Here is a 19,782-nt window from a genome sequence, read left to right as displayed (position 1 = left end):
CAAAAACAAGAAGAAACTAAAAAACTAAAAAGAGGGACAAAATGTTAAAGGAGGAACAGAAAAACGATGAAATGGGACAAATCAAGAAAAATGAAACGCAAAAAGAGAAAAAAGGGAAAAAAAGAAGAAGAAGAAACGAAACAACAAGAAAACGAAGAAAAGGGACAAAAATAATGAAAGCGAAGAAAGGCAAAAAGAGGAAAAACAACTAATTGGAACAAAAACAAGAAGAATCGAGAGAACAAGAAAATGAAGGAAAGGGACAAAACGAACAAAGGAGAAGAAATGCAAAAAGAGGAAAAAGTCAAGAAAGGGACAAAAACAAGGAAAGAGAAGAATTGTAAAAAGAGGATTAAGACAAAAAAGGGACAAAAATATGTAAACGAAGAAAAGGGACAAAAGGACAAAACGCAAAAAGAGGAACAAAAAAAACGAAGAAAAGGGACAAAATGCAAAAAGAGGAACAAGAAAACGAAGAAAAGGGACAAAATGCAGCGAAAAGAACAAAACATCACAAGAAACAGTAAAAAAAAGGAATAGGAAAAAGAAGAAGAAGAGGAGGAAGAAGAGGCGAATGCAAAAGCGACTTGTCCAACTCGGCTTGACGACGAGAGGATCTTATGAGCATATAAACTACAACTATAGAAGTTGAGTGGAGTAGTCTATACTCTACATTCTACAATCTACAAGACGAAGCGAGTGCAAACACACGTTCCGGATACACAGGAAGACCGGGAGGCACCGGCAGGAGTGGGGCACACAACAAAGCCATCGGCGAACGCAGGTGAACGCTGCCGACCGTCTGTAGGCCGACAGAAACGCAACGTACCGGTCGGTCCTTCTATACACACGCACTTCCACTACAACTCTGCCATCGCTGCAGTCCTACACCATCAGAATCGACACCACACAGCCCTGCCTGCGACTACGACGATGGGGTTCGTACAGCGAGCCGCCGGTCTCAGTCAACCGAGCCGCGTCTTTGCGAATGCACACATCACGGCCTATGCTCCAACCGTTTTGCGCGCCATTTTCCCAATAAAACGGCGGAAAAAATATCCCCATTCTCCAAATCAGAAAATATTGTTCCATTTGCAATAATTCTAATAATACTTTCTCTTCTACTCTCTCTCTCTCTTCCATATCCAAATTTTTCCTTAGGAAGTTCTTTGAGGAATAATAATCTTTAGGAAGTGTTTGAGGATTGAGTATTCGAGTTTGGATATAAGGGACGACTTGCAAGGATATCGAGGATAATGAAAGACCCCGCGGGGCATGAGAAACTTGAATCAAGTGGTGGGAATTGTGAGTGAATCAAGATTTCTGGACCAAGCGATTTTGGATTAAGGAGTTTATTATGGAATTAGTGGACTAGTGTTTTAGATGAGTTGTTTCAGTGTTTGTTATTGCAATTGGTTTGGTCCTTTGAGATGTACACCAAGTTCGAGGTCCTTCAGGGAATCGTCAGTTATCTTCTTGTCTCAGGTGCGCATGTCGAGATGTTGGTCAAGTATTTTTGTCACTAGACCACGTGGCAGTCAACATTTCAAACATTATTTCAAACATTGTTTGCAATACATTAGCACCATTTTTCTGATGATCCCCTCTCCCTTCCCCTTGAAGCCTTACGTCATTTGTACACTGTCCTTTATTCGAAACATTATTCAAAACAATATTTGAAACATTTCAAACAGTATCTGAAATATTTGGAACATTATTCGAATCATTACTTCAAACATTATTTTAATTGTTATTTTAGACATCATTTCAAACAATATTTGAATTATTTGAAACCATATTCGAAACATTATTTTTGAAACACTATTTGAAACTTTGCTACAAACATTATTTGAAACACTATTTGAAACTTTACTACAAACATTATTTGAAATAGTGTTACAAATAATGTTTGAAATAATGTTATTAAAATATTTTATCCCGAATACCATTGTTTCAAAACAAACAGAATTCGCTTTTCCTTCGCCGAACAACAAATATAATGGACACGCGATAATGTAAAACAGGGCAATTTCCGATGTTAGCTCTTTCGTCTACTATAGTTTTGAAGCTTCTGATGATGGTAAAATTAATTAAGTTTGGACGTAAACGTGTCTTGAATAATCAATTAAGTTTATTAGGTGGAGCACAGTTTGCTTCCAAGCTGCTGATAGCCGCCATGTTGAAAGCGGAAGTTTCAATCCTTGGTGGGAACTGCGAAAGTACTTTTAGATGAATGTTATAATTACTCGGGGATATGATGAGAATTTTCGCGAAACAGGAAACACATTTCACAATTATTCGCTTTTTGTTATACATTTTCAAATATTTTTTAATCGCATTTATTTTTTTTCTATTCATTTCGGTTTTCGAAAAAGCGAGATTGACTTTTGAATAACGCGCCATTGCGCGCGCAGGTTGCGAGACTAGTGGGGGGGCGGCGACACGAGCCAATTAGCCAATTACCTTCTGGTAATTTTTCCTTTAGGCTGAGTCCACAGTCGAAAGCGTAGACTTAACCTCAAAAATTAAATTAGGGGCGTTATTATTATTTCGCGTCAACTTCACCTAAAAGTCTATTGTGGACGCAACCTAACGATGCAATTTGCAAAAATTGTGAACTGGGCCTAAGAAGCAATGCAAGAAAAATTAATCATCAGGTTGAGTATGCAATTCTTTTATTACTTTTTCGTTAGTATTATAATTTAGAATCATTGCGAACTTGACCTAACAATTAATTTTTCCGAATTGCACTTTTAGGCTGAGTCCACAGTGCAATTAGCAAAAATCGCATTGTTAGGCCCAGTCCACAATTACACCTACAAAAAAAATAATACGAGAATTGTGGACTCAACCTAAGAAACAATGCAATTTGTAAAAAATTGCATTGTTTCTTACTCTCTAAATCTGAATCAGCGAAATTTCACTGATTCTCAGCGATAAGTATGCCACTATTTTAAAACAGCGTATATGCGCTAATTAATCAGTGAAGTTTCACTGATTATTTAGTGAAATTTCACTAATTCACAGCGCATATACGCTAATTGAAATAGTGGCATACTTATCGCTGATTCAGATTTAGAGAGTAGGTCGAGTGCACAATTGCATTGCTTCTTAGGCCGAATCCACAATGCGATTTAATTGCATTTAAAAAAATACATTTTCCAAGTGAAAATTTTTCGGCAATTGTCTCAGACTATGATAATAATAATACAGAACAAGTGTAAGATTATTGAGGAGAAAAAAAATGGAAACTATAGCGTGAAAATGAATTTTTATTATGAATTTCGCTGAAGAAGAATAAGAGGGAGAAAGGGAGGGAGAAGAGAAGCGTTTTAAAATGGACTTCCCCTTTTTGTGCCTCGTCACGTTTCACTACACCCTGACACGAGTCCATCGTCGATCCCTTCTCATGCCAGGCAACCCAGCAATGTGGCAAAGTAATCAATAACCGGAGGATTAACACCGAAGCGAGTTCTCAAACTAGTTGCGACTACTTCTTTCGAAATAAATTATTAACGTCAGGAAACATTGAAAGGGCAAAACTGACTTACTTCCGATGGGTTAAATCAAGTTAAGGAGAAGATTTTGTGTAGGCTTCGGGTTCTCTCACACACCTTTTTCTTCTCTTTTCTTTCTTTCTGCTTTTCTCTTTCTTTCTTCTTCCATTTCTGGTTTTTTTCTTCTTTCTTCTCTGTCTCTTTCTTCTCTCTCTGTATTTTTCGCATTTTTGTATTTTCTTCTCTTTCTGTATTTTTTTCTCTTCTGTATTTTCTTCTCCTTGTGTATTTTTCGCATTTTTGTATTTTCTTCTCTTTTCTGTATTTTCTACTTTTTCTGTATTTTCTTCTCTTTCTGTATTTTCTTTTCTTATTTCTTTTCTGTATTTCTTTCTTTTCTCTTTCTGTATTTTCTTCTCTTTCTGTATTTCTTCTCTTTTATGTATTACTTCTCTTTTCTGTATTTTCTTCTTTTTCTGTATTTTCTTCTCTTTCAGTATTTCTTCTTTTTTCTGTATTTTCTTCTCTTTCTATATTTTCTTCTCTGTATTTTTTCCTCTTCCTCTTTCTTTCTTCTCTTCTTGTATTTTTCTCTTTTCAGTTTTTTCTTCTCTTTTTTGCTTTTTCTTCTTTTCTTCTCTGTCTTTTTCTTCACTTTTTTGCTTCTTTCTTCTTCTCTTTTCTGTTTCTTTCTCGTTGTATGCAGGAAGTAATCGCAACTAGAAAGAGGAGAAGAAAGAGACAAAGAATTTTTCTTCTTCTTTTTTCAGTTTCTTCCCTTTTCTAACAAAAATAGCCTCAAATGGAAATAGAAGAGAAAGAAAGAAGAAAGAGATAGAATTCTTTCTTCTTCTCTTTTCTGTTCCTTTCTAGTTAATAAAAGAAAATAACGACAAATAGAAGAAGAAGAAGAAAGAGAAAAAGACAGATAATTCTTTCTTCCTTTTCTCGAACCATTCTCGAGAATGAAAATAGAAAGAGAAAAGAGAGAGATAGAAAGAGAAAAAAAGAGAGAGAGATAAAGAGAGACAAAGAGAAATGAAATAGAATGATGAAGAGAGACAGAAAAAGAAAAAAAAGAGAGAGAGAGACAGAAAAAGAAAAGAGAGAGAAAGAGAGTAATAGACAATTGACTCTCTCTCGGACTCTGTTTCCCATGATTTGCGTGCATGTGTATATTGCACGTTATAATGTTCTATTGCTTACGCAATAACCACTGGCACGAGTTACTCATAGCTACCGGATCCCCTCTCTTATTTTTCATCGTGGGTCATTGTATTCTCGGGGCGACTCCAAACCTTACAACTTGATCGACATTGTAGAGCCGCTTTATATATCACTAAAACCTTTTCAAGAGGGAATATATCGCTTCATATATTTTTTTTTCGGTACAGCTAAAACTTTCCTACAATAATTCTCCATTTCAATTCTATTTTATAGTTTATACTCCCTGCGCCCGTTAGTTATATTCCAATTTACTACACTCGATTTTTTTTTATTTACTTATTTTTATTATTTATTAATCTTTTATTAATATTAATCTTTTATTATTATTAATATTAATATTAATTTTTTATTACTATTATTATCAATATTGCAGATATCAAATCTCAAACTGAGATTATTATTTTATTACTTATTTTTTTACTAATTTCTGTAGAAAACATTTTTTTTTATTTACTATTATTTTTACTTTTAATAATATTATAATTATTATCTAATTATTTTTTACCAGATTTTATAGAATTATATTTTTATTTATTTATTTTTATTATTATTTTATTATTTATTTTTTACTAGAACTATTTTTAATAGATTTTATAAGTCTCATTGTAGAAAATTTCATGTTCTGCAATTTACTTCATCTCGTTTGTGACAGAATTTTCACGCCGTCTAGGCGGGAATTTAAAGAACTTTTAGGCGCGAAATTCAAAAACAAAAATTTAATTTAGCTCTAATTCTATGAAATTATTTAAGTAAAATTCAATATAATTTTTTTTACTCTGTATAATCACTCCTAAAAATAGAAAAAAAAAAAAAAAAAAAAAATAGCAATAGTGTAGTAATAGTATAGCAATAGTCTAGTAACAGTATCTTAGTAATAATAGTAATAATAGTGATAGTAGTGATAGTAGTAATAGTATAGTATAGTAATATTATAGTATAGTATAGTGTAGTAATAATATAAAAACAGTATGGTAACAGTATAGTAATAGTATAGCAAAAGTCTAGCAACATTATAGTAATTATAGTAATAATAGTGATAGTAGTAATAGTTTAGTAATATTAGTAATAGTAGTATTAGCAGTAATAGTATTGTAATAGTTTAGCAATAGTATAGTAACAGCATAGTAATAATATAGTAATAGTATAGTAACAGTAATAATATTATAGTAATAGTTATAATACTGTAGTTATGGTAATAATAGTGACAGTAGAAATAGTAGTGATAGTATAGTAATAATAGTGAGAGTAGAAATAATAGTAATAGTAGTAATAGTATAGTAACAGTAGAAATAGTAGAAATAGTAGTGATAGTAGTAATAGTATAGTAATAGCATAAAGAAAGCAAAGGAATGAAACAAGAAACAAAAAATACTGTAAATAAAATAGAAAAAATAACCAAAACCACTGGTGGTAAATAAAATAGAAAAAGAAAAATGGACAAAAAAAAATTCGTATAACGTAAAAATGGATTTATGTTGTTCGATGTGGAGAGAGAGAGATAATGTAGGAAAACCGAACGTGTTTAGGTTGTCGATTAAAAAGGAAGGGAATGCGTAATGTGGTCAAGGTTGTAAGTCAAATGGATTGGCTGCTATTGCGTGCTTGCTCTTCAAACCAGCAGCAGCAGCAGCAGTTGAAACACCGTACTACCACTACCGTGAAATGCTATATAATCGCAAAAACATATTACACACTATATATGTACCCTGTGTGTGGATATTTCATTGTTATCCAATTATACCCGAAGCTATTAAGCAACTAAAAGCTCTGGCTTCAAACTATCGATCCGATTTTAGCTTAATTACACCTTGACTCGGTTTAGACTACGACTACTACTACTACTATTACTACTACCATCTTGGGGGTCGTCAATCGATTCGACGATTCGCTGAACAATTTTCGACTAATTTGCGTTGGTATATATTTCTATAACACTGTTTTCCTGTACCAACACTGAATATGTGTTTCGCCTCATTGTTTATAATTAGTTATTTACTGGTCGTTGCCCCTCTTCGGAATCGGGTATTTATTTAGCAGTTTGCGAACGGAACACTTTGGATAATTTGGATAACTATCTCTGGTCCAGTTTGGGATCTGTAATGGTCTATATTGTCTATAAAAGCGTCATCTAGATCTAGATTATCTAGTTTTGACTATATAAAAAAATAAAAACCCGATCTATATATAGATTATCTCAATTTTAGTTATCTAGATAGTAATAGATAGTAATGGATAATAATAGATAGTAATCTAGATCTAGATTATTCAAATTTTAGTTGTCTTTGTCTAGATTGTCTAACTTTTCATCATCTATATTTTTATCTAAATCTTTATTATCTCTATCTAGATTATCTAAATTTAGAACAAGTGGATATACATTATCTAGATTTCGACTATATCTATAGATCTGGATTATATAAACTTGTAGTATTCAGATATAGATTATCTCAGTTCTTACTACCTAGATCTAAATTATGCGACTAATTTTTCGCTTTTCATAAAAATCTCTCAAAAAAATTAAAAATTTACTTTCAGTGCAATAATTTTTGTAATAAACAATTATTTTATATTTCAAGATTATGAATGATGATTATGAAATAAAATTACATCTAAACTAAATATTATAGATTATTAAATTAACAATTAATTTTGTTACAAAAAAACATTAAATCAACAATATTAAAAATATTACAAATTTCCTTATATATATATATATACGTTGCTTCACTTATTGTTATTGATTTTCTTGAAATAAATTAGGGGAAAAAAATGTTTTTTCTATGATAACAAAAGTATTTTTTTCAAGAATAATCCAAATAGATATTTTAAACAAACAAATAAATTTGTAAACAAAAAAATTGTTATTGTTTTTCGTGTGAAAAATATGTTTTTTCCTCAAAGCGTTAAAAAAAGTTATTTACGACGTTAATATAAATAATAATAAATAATAAACAATGCGACGTTAAAAATAATTGACAATTTTTCTTGATTATTATTGACAATATTATCAAGAAATAAATAATAGAATAAATATAATAAATAAAAAAAATAAAATTGTATTGTTCATTTATTGTAAATTTTATTATTTAGAAAATTAAGACTATATTAAAAAATGGGGATTATTAACACTGCTGGGAATTGAATTTAAAATATTATTATTATTATTAATTAATTAAATAAATAAATAAATAAATATTGTTATTATTGTTATTATTAATTAATTAAATAAATTATTATTATTTATTTATAAAAATAAATTATAATAAATAGGTAATAAATTATTAGTGATAATAATCGACATTGTTAAAATATTCAACACCAACAAAAAAAAAAAACAATATATTGACAGGAATTTCTTTAGAGTGAAAAAAAATGAAACGAGTTTGAATTTTTATTGCTTTGTCAGATGTAAATTTTCTCCAAGATTTATCTCCATTTATAAATAGCTAATTGTTTCTCTTTTGCTTGTTTTAGAACGTGAGAGACACGCTACCAGCAGACTTTCCGCGTAAGTACCACATTTGCATCCAAAATAATTAACTACTGAAATTGAATTTAATAATTAAAAAAGGAAATTGAATTTTGGTTATTCTGGCCGTTTTGAAAATTTACGATTTTAATTCTCTTTTTTTGTCGTTGCTCGGTTTTTTCTCTTTTTTCTGAAGCAAATATAACTGATATTTTTCTATACTCTTTCTATTTTCGTTATTTGTTTTTTTAACGATATTAAATTTAGTTATTAATTAACTAATTATGAAATTAGTTTATTAATGTATGAAATTAATTAGTTAATTAATTTATTAAATTAATTATTTCTAAAAATTCTTTTCCATCTTTTGCTCCATTTCGATGTTTTTTCGTATTTTTTATTTTAAAATTTAAACATTAAAATTTTAAATTTTAAATTTAAAAATTGATTAATTCATAAATTATTAAATTAATTAATTTTTAAAAATTCTATTCCATTTTTTATCTTTTCGCTCCTTTTCGTATTTTTTATTCTATTAACAATGAATAAAATCAATAAAATATTCAACGGATAACAAATTTTTTTCATTTGAATTCTATTTCCAATTTTTTCGTATATCGAATATTTTTATTCGATACAATTTTACTTTGGTATATACAACATTATATTGTTAATAAATAAATTCATCAATTCACTTAATTGTATATTTTATCGACAAACAGAAAGTATCAATATTCGAATTCCTTTTTTCAAAAAAATAAAGATTTAATTTTTTTTTTTCCCGCAACATTATTGAAGTGTAAGTTGAAAGAGAGCGAGGACCATTAATCTATCAAATGGAAATTAATTATGCATTCGCGCAAGAAAACCGACCCAACTTGTGATAATGTCGCTTTGGCCTTCTCACAATATAATTCTTTTATTTAAACGCGCGTGCTTTCAATTTATACTTGGATTAACTTCCTTTGCAACTTATTTCAATACTCTTTATAGTGTACTATAATATAAAACTTTTGACGTCTTGTATCTATATTTTTCCATGAAAGTTTTATTTAATTACTATTAAAATTATTACACATATATATATAGGGTAAAATAATTTTCACTCAGAGACAATTTAACGTTGATATAGAAGCAAACAACGCTCAGTAATCTGAATACAAGATTTAATTAACAAACTTATTAGGTTTCATTAATTAGCGTACTGACTACAATTAGGAAAATTAAATTCAAATTATAATCAGCCGGGGATGTCGTGAGTTTTCTTTTTTTAAATTGAATGTATTTTTTTTTTGTTCTTCTTTGTTCGGGAAAGTAAACATTTAATTGTTCATTGTAATACATTTGTATTCAATTTTTTTATTATTATTTTTATTTATTTCTATTTTTATTCGTTCTTTATATTTATTATTTACCTATTTTTTCAAATGTGCTTTTACTGTTTGATTTTCATATTTTTTAACTTTTTAGTTCTTTCTTTATTTTTTTTTACTTTTTTCATATTTTAGCTTTTTAATATTTTGTTTATTAATTTTTTATTTTATTCATATATTCTTTATTTACTTATTTAGTGTCAACGTATTTATTTTATTTTTTTATTTTATTTAGTATCAACGTATATATTTATTTAAATTATTTATTTACATATTTAGTATCAACGTATTTATTTATTTAAATTATTTATTTACTTATTTAGTATATCAAAGGACATAGAAAATTAAAAATCACCCTTTCTTTATATTAATATAATAAATATTAATTTTTATCATTGAAGTTGTCTTGACAGTATAATTTAAAAACGGAGAATCGAAATTACAATTTTGAAAAATTTATCTCTTTTTCTCTCTCTCTCTCTCTCTCTCTCTCCTTCTCTTTCGCGGTATTGTAAAACTTTCCTGGAAAGATGGAACAGCGTAAATCAATGCAAGGTCAACGCGAAACTACATTTTTCCATCCATTGCGTTTCATTGTACGATTACCACGTGCAGAAGAAACGATCGTCAGGGGATTTTAGTACCTTCTGGAATGTTGTTCGTTTCTGACAAAGGCGTAAGGTTCATATATATATATATTGCGTGGGAGTTGATCGCGTCAATCATTATTTTTTCAAGAGCAAAAAAAAATTTGTTTATTATTTTAGAACATTAGGAAACAATATTTTCGTCCTTACGAATTTTTGACACTATTTTTGGTTTGAATTTTCAATTTTGCTTTTTTTATATAAATTAGTTATTACTATTAATTTATCATGAATTGAATTTTTTCTTTTTTGAATTTCGCGCCTAAAAGTTGTTTAAATTCCCGCCTAGATGGTATGAAAGTTCTCTCACAAACGAAGTGAAATGAATAGAGTACTACTGCTAATTATTAGTAGAAAAACACTGATTATTTGTATAAATAAATAAATAATTAACTATTAGTAGAAAACTAGAAAATAACTAATTATTAGTTAATAGAAAAACTGAGAAAGTAAAAAAATTGAAAGTAATTTATTTTTAAATTGAAAAAAATATTAAAAGTAGAAAACTAGAAATTACTAATTATTAGTTAACAAGCAACTAAGAAAGTAAAAAAATTAAAAGTAATTTAAAGGAATTTATTTTGAAATTGAAAGTAATTAAAATAGTAAACAATTGAAAGTAGTTTTGTAAAATTGAAAGTTTAACTAAAAAAGTAGTCAAATATAATAAAATTAGTTATGAAAATTTTCATTATTTTGAAGCGTATAATAAAAATTTCACTTTTTTATGCAAATCGAGAGGAAAAGAGGAAAAACGAGAAGTGAGTCAAGAAAAGGAGAAAAAAAATTTTTTCAGCAAACATGAATTGTCGCGATAAACTTGTTACTTTAATGAAACATCCCTTCCGATGAATTTCAAACTCAAATCACTGGACCTAGAAATTTCTAAGGTAAATTTGATAAAGGGCAAGTTTCGCTTGACTCACTTTCACTTCTCATTATGAGAATAGCAACTCGGTTCTTTATTGCATTTCCCGTTTTTGAAAATTAAAAAATTTTCTATTTTCTATTTTCTATATATTTTTATTATTATTTTCTTCTGTATTTTTTTGTTTTACAAGAAAATAAAAAATATATTATTTTTATTACTATTATTATCGTTAAATTTTTCGTCGAAAATTGTGATTTGTATTTAAAAAAAAAAAAGAATGATTTGAATTATTTGAGAAAAAAAAGTGTAAAATCCAATTTGTTTCAATTAGCATCCCGCACAGGAATTGAATATTTAACAATAAATGTCAGTTCCTGCGCAGCGAAGATGCTATTAAATTACTTTGGACGGTATATAAGTATCGAGAAGTGCAATAAAAGATGACATATAATTAAGTATAGTTCATCAAGCGACCTTGAGAAATTACAAAGTTAACTGAGACAGTCTGTTGGAGGAGAGAAGCCTATTAAAGAGGATTTACCGGCTTTACGTTCATAAGTCGTCGTTACGAGTTCTCGGTTACACGTTTTAACATTCTGGTTTGACTTTTTGTACAAAGCACAGAAATAAGGGTCAAAAAAGAAAAAGAAAAGAAAAAAAAACAGAAAGAAAAACGAGAATCCGCGAAAAAGATCCGGATTCAAATTATTACATCCTGAAAAATTAAACTTTTACTGCCACTTCGACATTTTTTATATACATTTAATAAAATTATTCCCCAACAAAATTTGCTTCTTGAAATTTGATGAGAATTCTTCATTTTTTAAAAAACAATTTTTCTTAAATTTTTTCTTTAAATTTAATTATTTAAACTCGTATATAAATCGCAAAGATATTTCTAACAGCAACTTGAACTTGAATGAATAATGAAAATAATAATAATAAATAATAAAATAATAATAATAATAAGGGTAACAAAAATTATATGGAAAAAAAATTATAATTATTATTTTTATTATTATAGATAGTAGGTAATAAAATAATAATAAATAAAATATTTTTGCCTTAAAATTAAAAATTTTGCAAATAAGATAAATTATGTACACAAGTGAATAATATTTCGTAATATAATATAAATGAAAAAAAGAACCGACAAAAATTGAGACAAGAAACAATTTCAAGAACTACGAGTATTGCGAGTATAAAATTACAGACTTTTAATGGTAGAATTAAGTGAATGGAATTTCGTCATAGGACGAGGCAATCCGCAATTTTGCAATCGCCTGGAATGACGTTTGATTGATAAAAAAAGAATTGAGAAAAAAGAAAATTCCCGATAATAAATATTCTCCCATTGTATTCTGATATCATTTTTTTTTTTCTTATTCCACGATTTGATAATTTGTAAATTGTAATGTTTTTAAAAATCTAATTTATTGTTTGTGATAAAGAAAGAAAAACTGAGAAAGAGAGAAAAAAGAGAGAGAGAGAAAAAGGAGTGGAAACTTATAAAAGCATTGTCGATGTATAATAATAAAGAATTATTGAACATAATCGTTCCGCAAAGCAAGAGTTGGAAGTGAGGTCACGCTCCACTTCCCCAAAGCTGATAAAAACTTCTCTTTTTACTGTCTCCTTCATTACTGCAAACTGTTGATAATCAAAGCCCGCGTTCTCCAAAAAGACAACAATCCTCAAAGCTTGTTCAATTCCATTCGGGAAAATACGGGAAAAAAAAGAAACTAATCCGATTTCCGACTTATATATCTTGGAATTATCGTTTTTTGTCCGTTACGCAATATTCTCGAGTTTTTTTTTTTTTTTTTTTTCTTTTGCCCTTTGTGTAATTTGCACAATTAACGGAAACTACCACCATTTTCAGAGTACCATCGCGTTGCTTTAATTGCCACCTGACTGAAACTATTAAATTCAGAACTTACCCCGCACGTATTCAAATATATAACTGTCAAAGTTTCTAAAAATTAAATCTTTTCCTTGCAATTTATTTTTAGGGCTTATAACAAAAATCAAAAATACATCATTTTTAAGTTTAAAATCATTTTAACAGGGTTTAAAAATTTAATTTTCTTTTTCTCGGACTTTTCCCTCATTTCCAGATAAAATTTTGACTTATTCCTTGACACTAAAGAATATTCTGATTCACTATAAATAAAATAAATATAAATAAATATTTCATCATTACTATATTTCCATGAGAACTAAGATTTTCAAAATTTCTAATTCTAATAATTATAAGAATTATTTTATACCTATTATAATATAAGAATATTGTTATTGTCAGAACTTCTTCAAACATATTTTTACATCATCAATAATTGAATTATTGCGAAGAATTTTATAAGAAGTTACAAACAAATTGATTTTTTTCTAAAAAATTTATACAAATTCTATTTTTAATCATTGAATTCTTGTGAAATTTTAATTATTTTAGAAAATAATTGAATATTCGTGTAGAATTTTGTCAAAATTGTTAGTAAATAATTAAATTCTTTTGGGAAATTTTATTAGAATAATTTATATACAAATTATTGAATTAAGAAAAATTGTTGAAAATAATTGAAATTTTACCATGAATTTAATGCCAAATTTTAAAACAATTGGTTTTTTCGAAAAAATGTATGCAAATTCTATTTTAAATAATTGAATTCATGTGAATATTTTTTCTTTTCTTGTGGAAAATAATTGAATGTTTGTGTAGAATTTTATCAAAATTTTTGGTAAAAAATTGAATTCTTTTGGGAAATTTGATTAAAATCGAATATTGAAAACCATACTGAATTAAGAAAAACTTTTGGACATAATTGAAATTTTGCCATGAATTTTTTAAAAATCTTTGAAAATAATTAAATTATTCTGATGAATACTATTATTTATGAAAATAATTGAATTTTACAATGAATTTTATTACTTTCGAAAAAAAATTGAATTTCTGCGACGAATTTAATGCCAAATTTTAAAACAATTTGTTCTTTCGAAAAAATTGATTTAAATTCTATTTTGAAAAATTTGAATTCTTAATTATTTGAATTTTTAATTATTTCAGAAAATAAGAATTTTGTCAAAATTGTTATTAAACAATTGAATTATTTTGGAAAATTTTATTAAAATAATATATATACAAATTATTGAGTGAAGAAAAATTTTTGAAAATAATTGAAATTTTGAAATGAATTTTATTAAAATTATTGAAAATAATTGAATTTTATTACATTTGAAAAAAATTTAATTTCTGCGAAGAATTTAATGCCAAATTTTAAAACAATTGGTTTTTTCGAAAAAATTAATTCAAATTCTATTTTAAATAATTAAATTCATTTGAAATTTTATCTTTTTTCTTGAGAATAATTGAAATTTCGACATGAATTTTTTTTACATCTTTAAAAATAATTGAATTTCCAATGAATTTTACTAAAATTTTTCAAAATAATTGAATTTTGTTGAAGAATTTCGCTATTCATTTATAAAAATTAAATTGAAATGTTGACCACAATTTTCATTAGATTTTTTAAAAATAATTGAATTTCTGCGAAGAATTTTATTAATTTTGACAGTAATTGAATACTTGTGATGGATATTGTTACTTATTTATAAAAATACTTGAATTTTTCAATGAATTTTATTAAAATTCCTAAATACAATTGAATTTCGGCTAAAAATTATTATATTTGTATTATTTATAAGTATAATTGAAATATTGACGAGTATTTTTTTATTTTTTGAAAATAATTGAATTTATTGAAAGAATTTTGTTATTTATTAAGATCGTTGAATTTTTTCAAAAAATTACGTTGAAATTTTTAAAATTGTAACTACATAATTTCAACAGAATTGAAATTAAAATTTTTCAAAAAAATACTTTATACAATGATTTATAAGAAATAACTTTATGGCAGTTCTTCAATAGAATTAAGTTATTTAAAGGAAAACTTATTGTCAGAAATAGAAAAAATTCAAAGTTTTTTTTTAAAATTCGTGATAATTTCATAGTTTATGAATCAAACAAAAAGACACAAAACTTGAGAATTTTCTTTTAAATTCTAAACATTTAATTTTTTCCAATACTTTTAATAAAAATCCCTGACTTTTCCCTGATTTCTTTGACCAATTCTACTTTTTCTGACTTTTCCCTGAATTCCCGGATCTGTCGCAACCCTGTTTAAACATAAAATTGAATTTTGAAATAATTTCAAATCTGAGAATATTTTTAAGTGGAACTATTTCTACTTTTTCAAACGCAAACCCTTGATCATAATTTCTCCCTACAATCTAAGACAAATCCATACAGAAATGTTATCCCATAGAATTATTAATTCCGATTGCAGAAATAAGCTTATATCATCCAAAAGGGAAATGATAATTTAATTTCGAACAGCTTTGAAAATGTAATAATCTCCTTGATATGTTTCTATATATCTATTTCCAGCCATCGCCGTATAGGATACATTAAGATATTATAAGGCACTCTAACTGAATAAAGATGGTTATATACACAGCCAAATGTTAGAATATTAATGAGAATTTATAACCACTATTTAGACGCTAAATTCTCCTTTAAAATATCGGGAAAAAACTATTAATTTAGATGCAATGAACACTGAGAATTGTCATCGCTCTATATTTGAAATATTAACTTAATGGTATATTCAAATATATATAGTGTATAGCATAAAAGGGGATGAAATTGAATTTGCAATCGAAATCGATATCCAAAAGAGATGGGAATTCTATAGAGCAGCCCCAATATGATGATAAGATATAGAGACTAGTGTAACAAACGGAGAGATCAAAGGCACTGGGAAAATTCTTAAAGACAGAAAGAGAGAGAGAGATGGAAAATATACGGTTATTGCGATTTCTTCGAAATTCCCCATCTGTCATTATGTGGGGAAAAAAAGAAAAAGTAAATAATACGAATATAACGATTCTCAAAGGATAATTTCATTACGCTTCAAAGTTATAATTTTCATTTATTCCCTACAAAGATTTAAAAAAGATTGTATATTCAACTTTATCCTGTACTTTATTCCTTTTAGTTCTTCTCACTCTCTCTTTAGTCATCTACTCACTATCTTTCATCTCTTATTTATCTTTTACTTATTTACTTTACTTATTTTTTTACTTTTTATTTACTTTTCAGTCTTCATTTTTTTTTTTGTATTTTTTAATTTTTATTCAGTTCAGGACTCGAACTAGTGAAAGTATTTAAAAATAAGGACTTTACGGACCAAAAATGGAAAATTACGGCCCAATTAGTGCCAAAAATATAAACAGTCCGAGTCAAATAAAAAAATTTAAAATAAAACTATCAATTAAATTTTTAATTAATAACTACAAAATATGAAGATATCGATAACTCCGAGTTTTCGACTCGGAGTGATCGATTTCTTCATGTTTTATAATAATTGAAGATGACAGTAGTAAAATAATTATCAATTCAATTATTAATTTCAAGAATTTTTAACTAAAATTTTTCTTAAAATCGATTATATTTAATAATTTTCGAAAAAGTTCTTTGACAATTTTCAAATCCATTTGTTTACAGTATTCAATTTTACGAAAACTTTCTCAAAAAAAAAAATCGATTTCAAAATTTCAATTGTTTAAATACAAAAAAATTTCTTTTTGAATAATTGAATATTTCTTAAAATTCAATTTTGGTAAAGAATTATATCAAACAAATTTTTAAATAATTGAATTCTTTTGGCGTATTTTAATAAAATTTTTAAGAATAATTACTTTTTTCAAGAGATTTGATTAAAATTGTATTAAAAATAATTGAAATTCTGAGATGAGTTTTATTATTTGTGAAAATAATTGAATTCTTAAAAATCGTGACGATAATTTTTAAACAAAATAATTTTGAAAATAATTGAATTTCTTCGAAGAATTTTATTACTTTTAAAAATAATTTAATTCTTGGGATGAATATTGATATTTATGAAAATAATTTAATTTTGCAAAATTTCAATTATTCGTAAATTCTTCAATTAAAAATATATTAGAAAATAAAAACTTCAAATAATTTCAAAAGGAAAAATACGCAATTTAACTTTTTCTCTTAAAAAATTAATTCTACAGAATTGTTAGTTAAAAATATGAAAAATTTAAATTTTTAAAGATTTTAATCTGAAACCTTTTTAAAATTAAATTATTTCTAAAAATTCAAGCTCTAATGCTTTTAAACTTCAATTATAATCTAAAATTTTAACTGAAATTCATTTTTAAATCAATTTTTATTAGACAATTCTACTAGAATTCAATTATTTAAATACAATAAAAACAATTGTATTAAAAATAATTAAAATTCTGCGTTGAGTTTTATTACTTATGAAAATAATTGAATTATTGCGAAGAATTTTATAAAAAAAATTTCAAACAATATTGATTTTTTTCTAAAAAATTTATGCAAATTCTATTTTTATTTTTTAATAATTGAATTCTTGTGAAATTTTAATTATTTTAGAAAATAATTGAATATTTGTGTACAATTTTGTCAAAATTATTGTTAAATAATAATTGAATTCTTTTGGAAAATTTTATTAAAATAATATATATGCAAATTATTGAATCAAGAAAAATTGGTGAAAATAATTGAAATTTTGCCATGAATTTAATGCCAAACTTTAAAACAATTGGTTTTTAAAAAAAAATTATGCAAATTCTATTTTAAATAATTGAATTCATCTGAATATTTTTTCTTTTTTTTTGGAAAATAATTGAATGTTTGTGTAGAATTTTATCAAAATTTTTGTTTAAAAATTGAATTCTTTTGGGAAATTTCATTAAAATAGAATATTGAAAACCATTGAATTAAGACAAATTTTTGGGAAATAATTTAAATGCCATGAATTTTTTTAAAATCTTTGAAAATAATTGAATTATTCTGATGAACACTATTATATATGAAAATAATTGAATTTTGCAAAGAATTTTATTAAAATTTCTCAGAATAATTGAAATTTCCATATAGAATTTTATAAAAATACCTAAAAATAATTTAATTTCATAAAGAACTTCATTAAATTTTCTGAAAATAATTGAATTTTGCAAAAAAAAATTATTATAATTCCTGAAAATAATTTAATTTCTATCAAGAATTTTAATACGTTTAAAAATAACGTAATTTTTGTGATGAATTTATTGTTAATTCTGAAAATAATTGAATTTTCCAAAAACATTTTATTGAAAATTCCTGAAAATAATTGAATTTCTCAAAGAATTTTATTAAAATTTTTGAAAATATCTGAATTTTGCAAAAAAAAAACATTTTATTTCGGAGAAGTATTCAATTATTTCTAAAAATAATTGAAATTTTGACGAGAATTTAAAAAAATTTTTGAACATAATTGAATTTCTGCGAAGAATTTTATTACTTTTGAAAGTAACTGAATTTCTGCAATCATTTCTAACTTTTTTAAAATTTCCAAAATTATATCGTACAATTTACGAACTTTTCGTCCTTTTTCAATCAAATTACGGACTTTACGGACCTTTTTTCTATAAAAAAAACGGGATTTATGGACCTAGTTCGAACCCTGTCGGTTATAAAATAAATAATATTATAAATTACATAAATAAATTGAAAATAATTCTTATTGATGGATAAAATAAATAAAATACTAAAATTACTAAAATGAACTGCTAAAAAAATACTGTCATTTTAGAAACAAAAAAAAAAAAAGAAAATTGAATTCTGGGAGAGCACTTTCTCAACAATTTGATATTCGCAACCAGTTAATAAAATAACGTGACTATGTTTGTAATTGAAATTTACTACGCCACTGTGTATATGCACTAAGGCGAAAAGTGATCGGACCCAATCTTCTTCCGGCATAACGCAGAATCTGATAGTTGGTAAATTGCTCTCAGCTTTATTACGTCGTTACGATATCGCGTAGCCAGTCTACCGTGCGAACTTCTCCTCTCCAACTTGTACTCGGATTTATTGAGCATAGTAATAGAGGCAAAGTTTCGCATTTCTCTGATGATGTGCGTGAATCGTCTCCATAACATTTGCACTTGTATTTGTGTATACAAATATATTTACAATTTAGATTTACATCCAGACACATATATAGTAGTTTGTACATTGCCCCCCAAACAATAGTCAAGATTATCCTGCTCTCGAATATTGAGAGAGAGAGAGAGGAAATTTTCCTTTCTCGACTTTGAGAGATTTCAAACTTTCCCCCTCCACTGAAACTTTTCACGGGATAAGATCACTGTACCGGAAAGGATTTTTAGAAAACTTTTCCCTTCCTCCGTATAAATAATAGAAGAAAAATAAAATGCGAGGGAAAAAGATAAAACAATATTAACCCTCAACTTTTATAATTGAATAGAAGGATTCACTTTAAAAGGAGTTAGAGTTGAATTTTTTATTTAGTGATAAAATCTGCGCTCCTAGGAGTTTTCCCACACTTAGCGTTCAAACAGTGTCCAAAAAATTGTCCAACTTTACCTATTGCCCAGAGGTTGTCCGACCAATGATTTTAAGGATTTAAATCTGCGCTCCCAGGATTTTTGCCACCCTTGGGGCCAAAAATAACCCACAAGTTGTCTGACCAAAGATTTTTAGTCATTTAATCTGCGTTCCCAGGATTTTTGCCAACCATGGTCACTTGTAAATTGTAATACTACCAAACTTGGGACAACCTTTGGAGAACAATCGAAATTT

General features: G+C 26.6%; 1 protein-coding gene across 6 annotated transcripts in view; it reads left to right on the top strand.

Annotated features, from left to right (window-relative positions):
- LOC122511719 (AF4/FMR2 family member lilli-like) overlaps positions 1-8,291 on the top strand; it is a 315,906-nt gene extending 307,615 nt beyond the window's left edge. For 4 of the 6 annotated variants that reach the window (XM_043627146.1, XM_043627145.1, XM_043627147.1 and 1 more), the window contains exon 8: positions 8,199-8,290. In XM_043627146.1, the coding sequence (XP_043483081.1) occupies positions 8,199-8,236 (38 nt within the window). In that variant the 3' untranslated portion in view covers positions 8,237-8,290. Of the gene's footprint in view, positions 1-8,198 lie in introns of all 6 variants that reach the window. The other 2 variants (XM_043627149.1, XM_043627150.1) reach the window with 2 other exon arrangements.
- The last annotated feature ends 11,491 nt before the right edge of the window (positions 8,292-19,782 follow it).

Source organism: Leptopilina heterotoma, unplaced genomic scaffold (genome assembly GCF_015476425.1).
Source record: "Leptopilina heterotoma isolate Lh14 unplaced genomic scaffold, ASM1547642v1 Lhet_9, whole genome shotgun sequence".
Lineage (NCBI taxonomy): Eukaryota > Metazoa > Arthropoda > Insecta > Hymenoptera > Figitidae > Leptopilina > Leptopilina heterotoma.
Note: the sequence above shows the minus strand (reverse complement) of the source record. Positions and strands in the feature narration are given on the sequence as shown.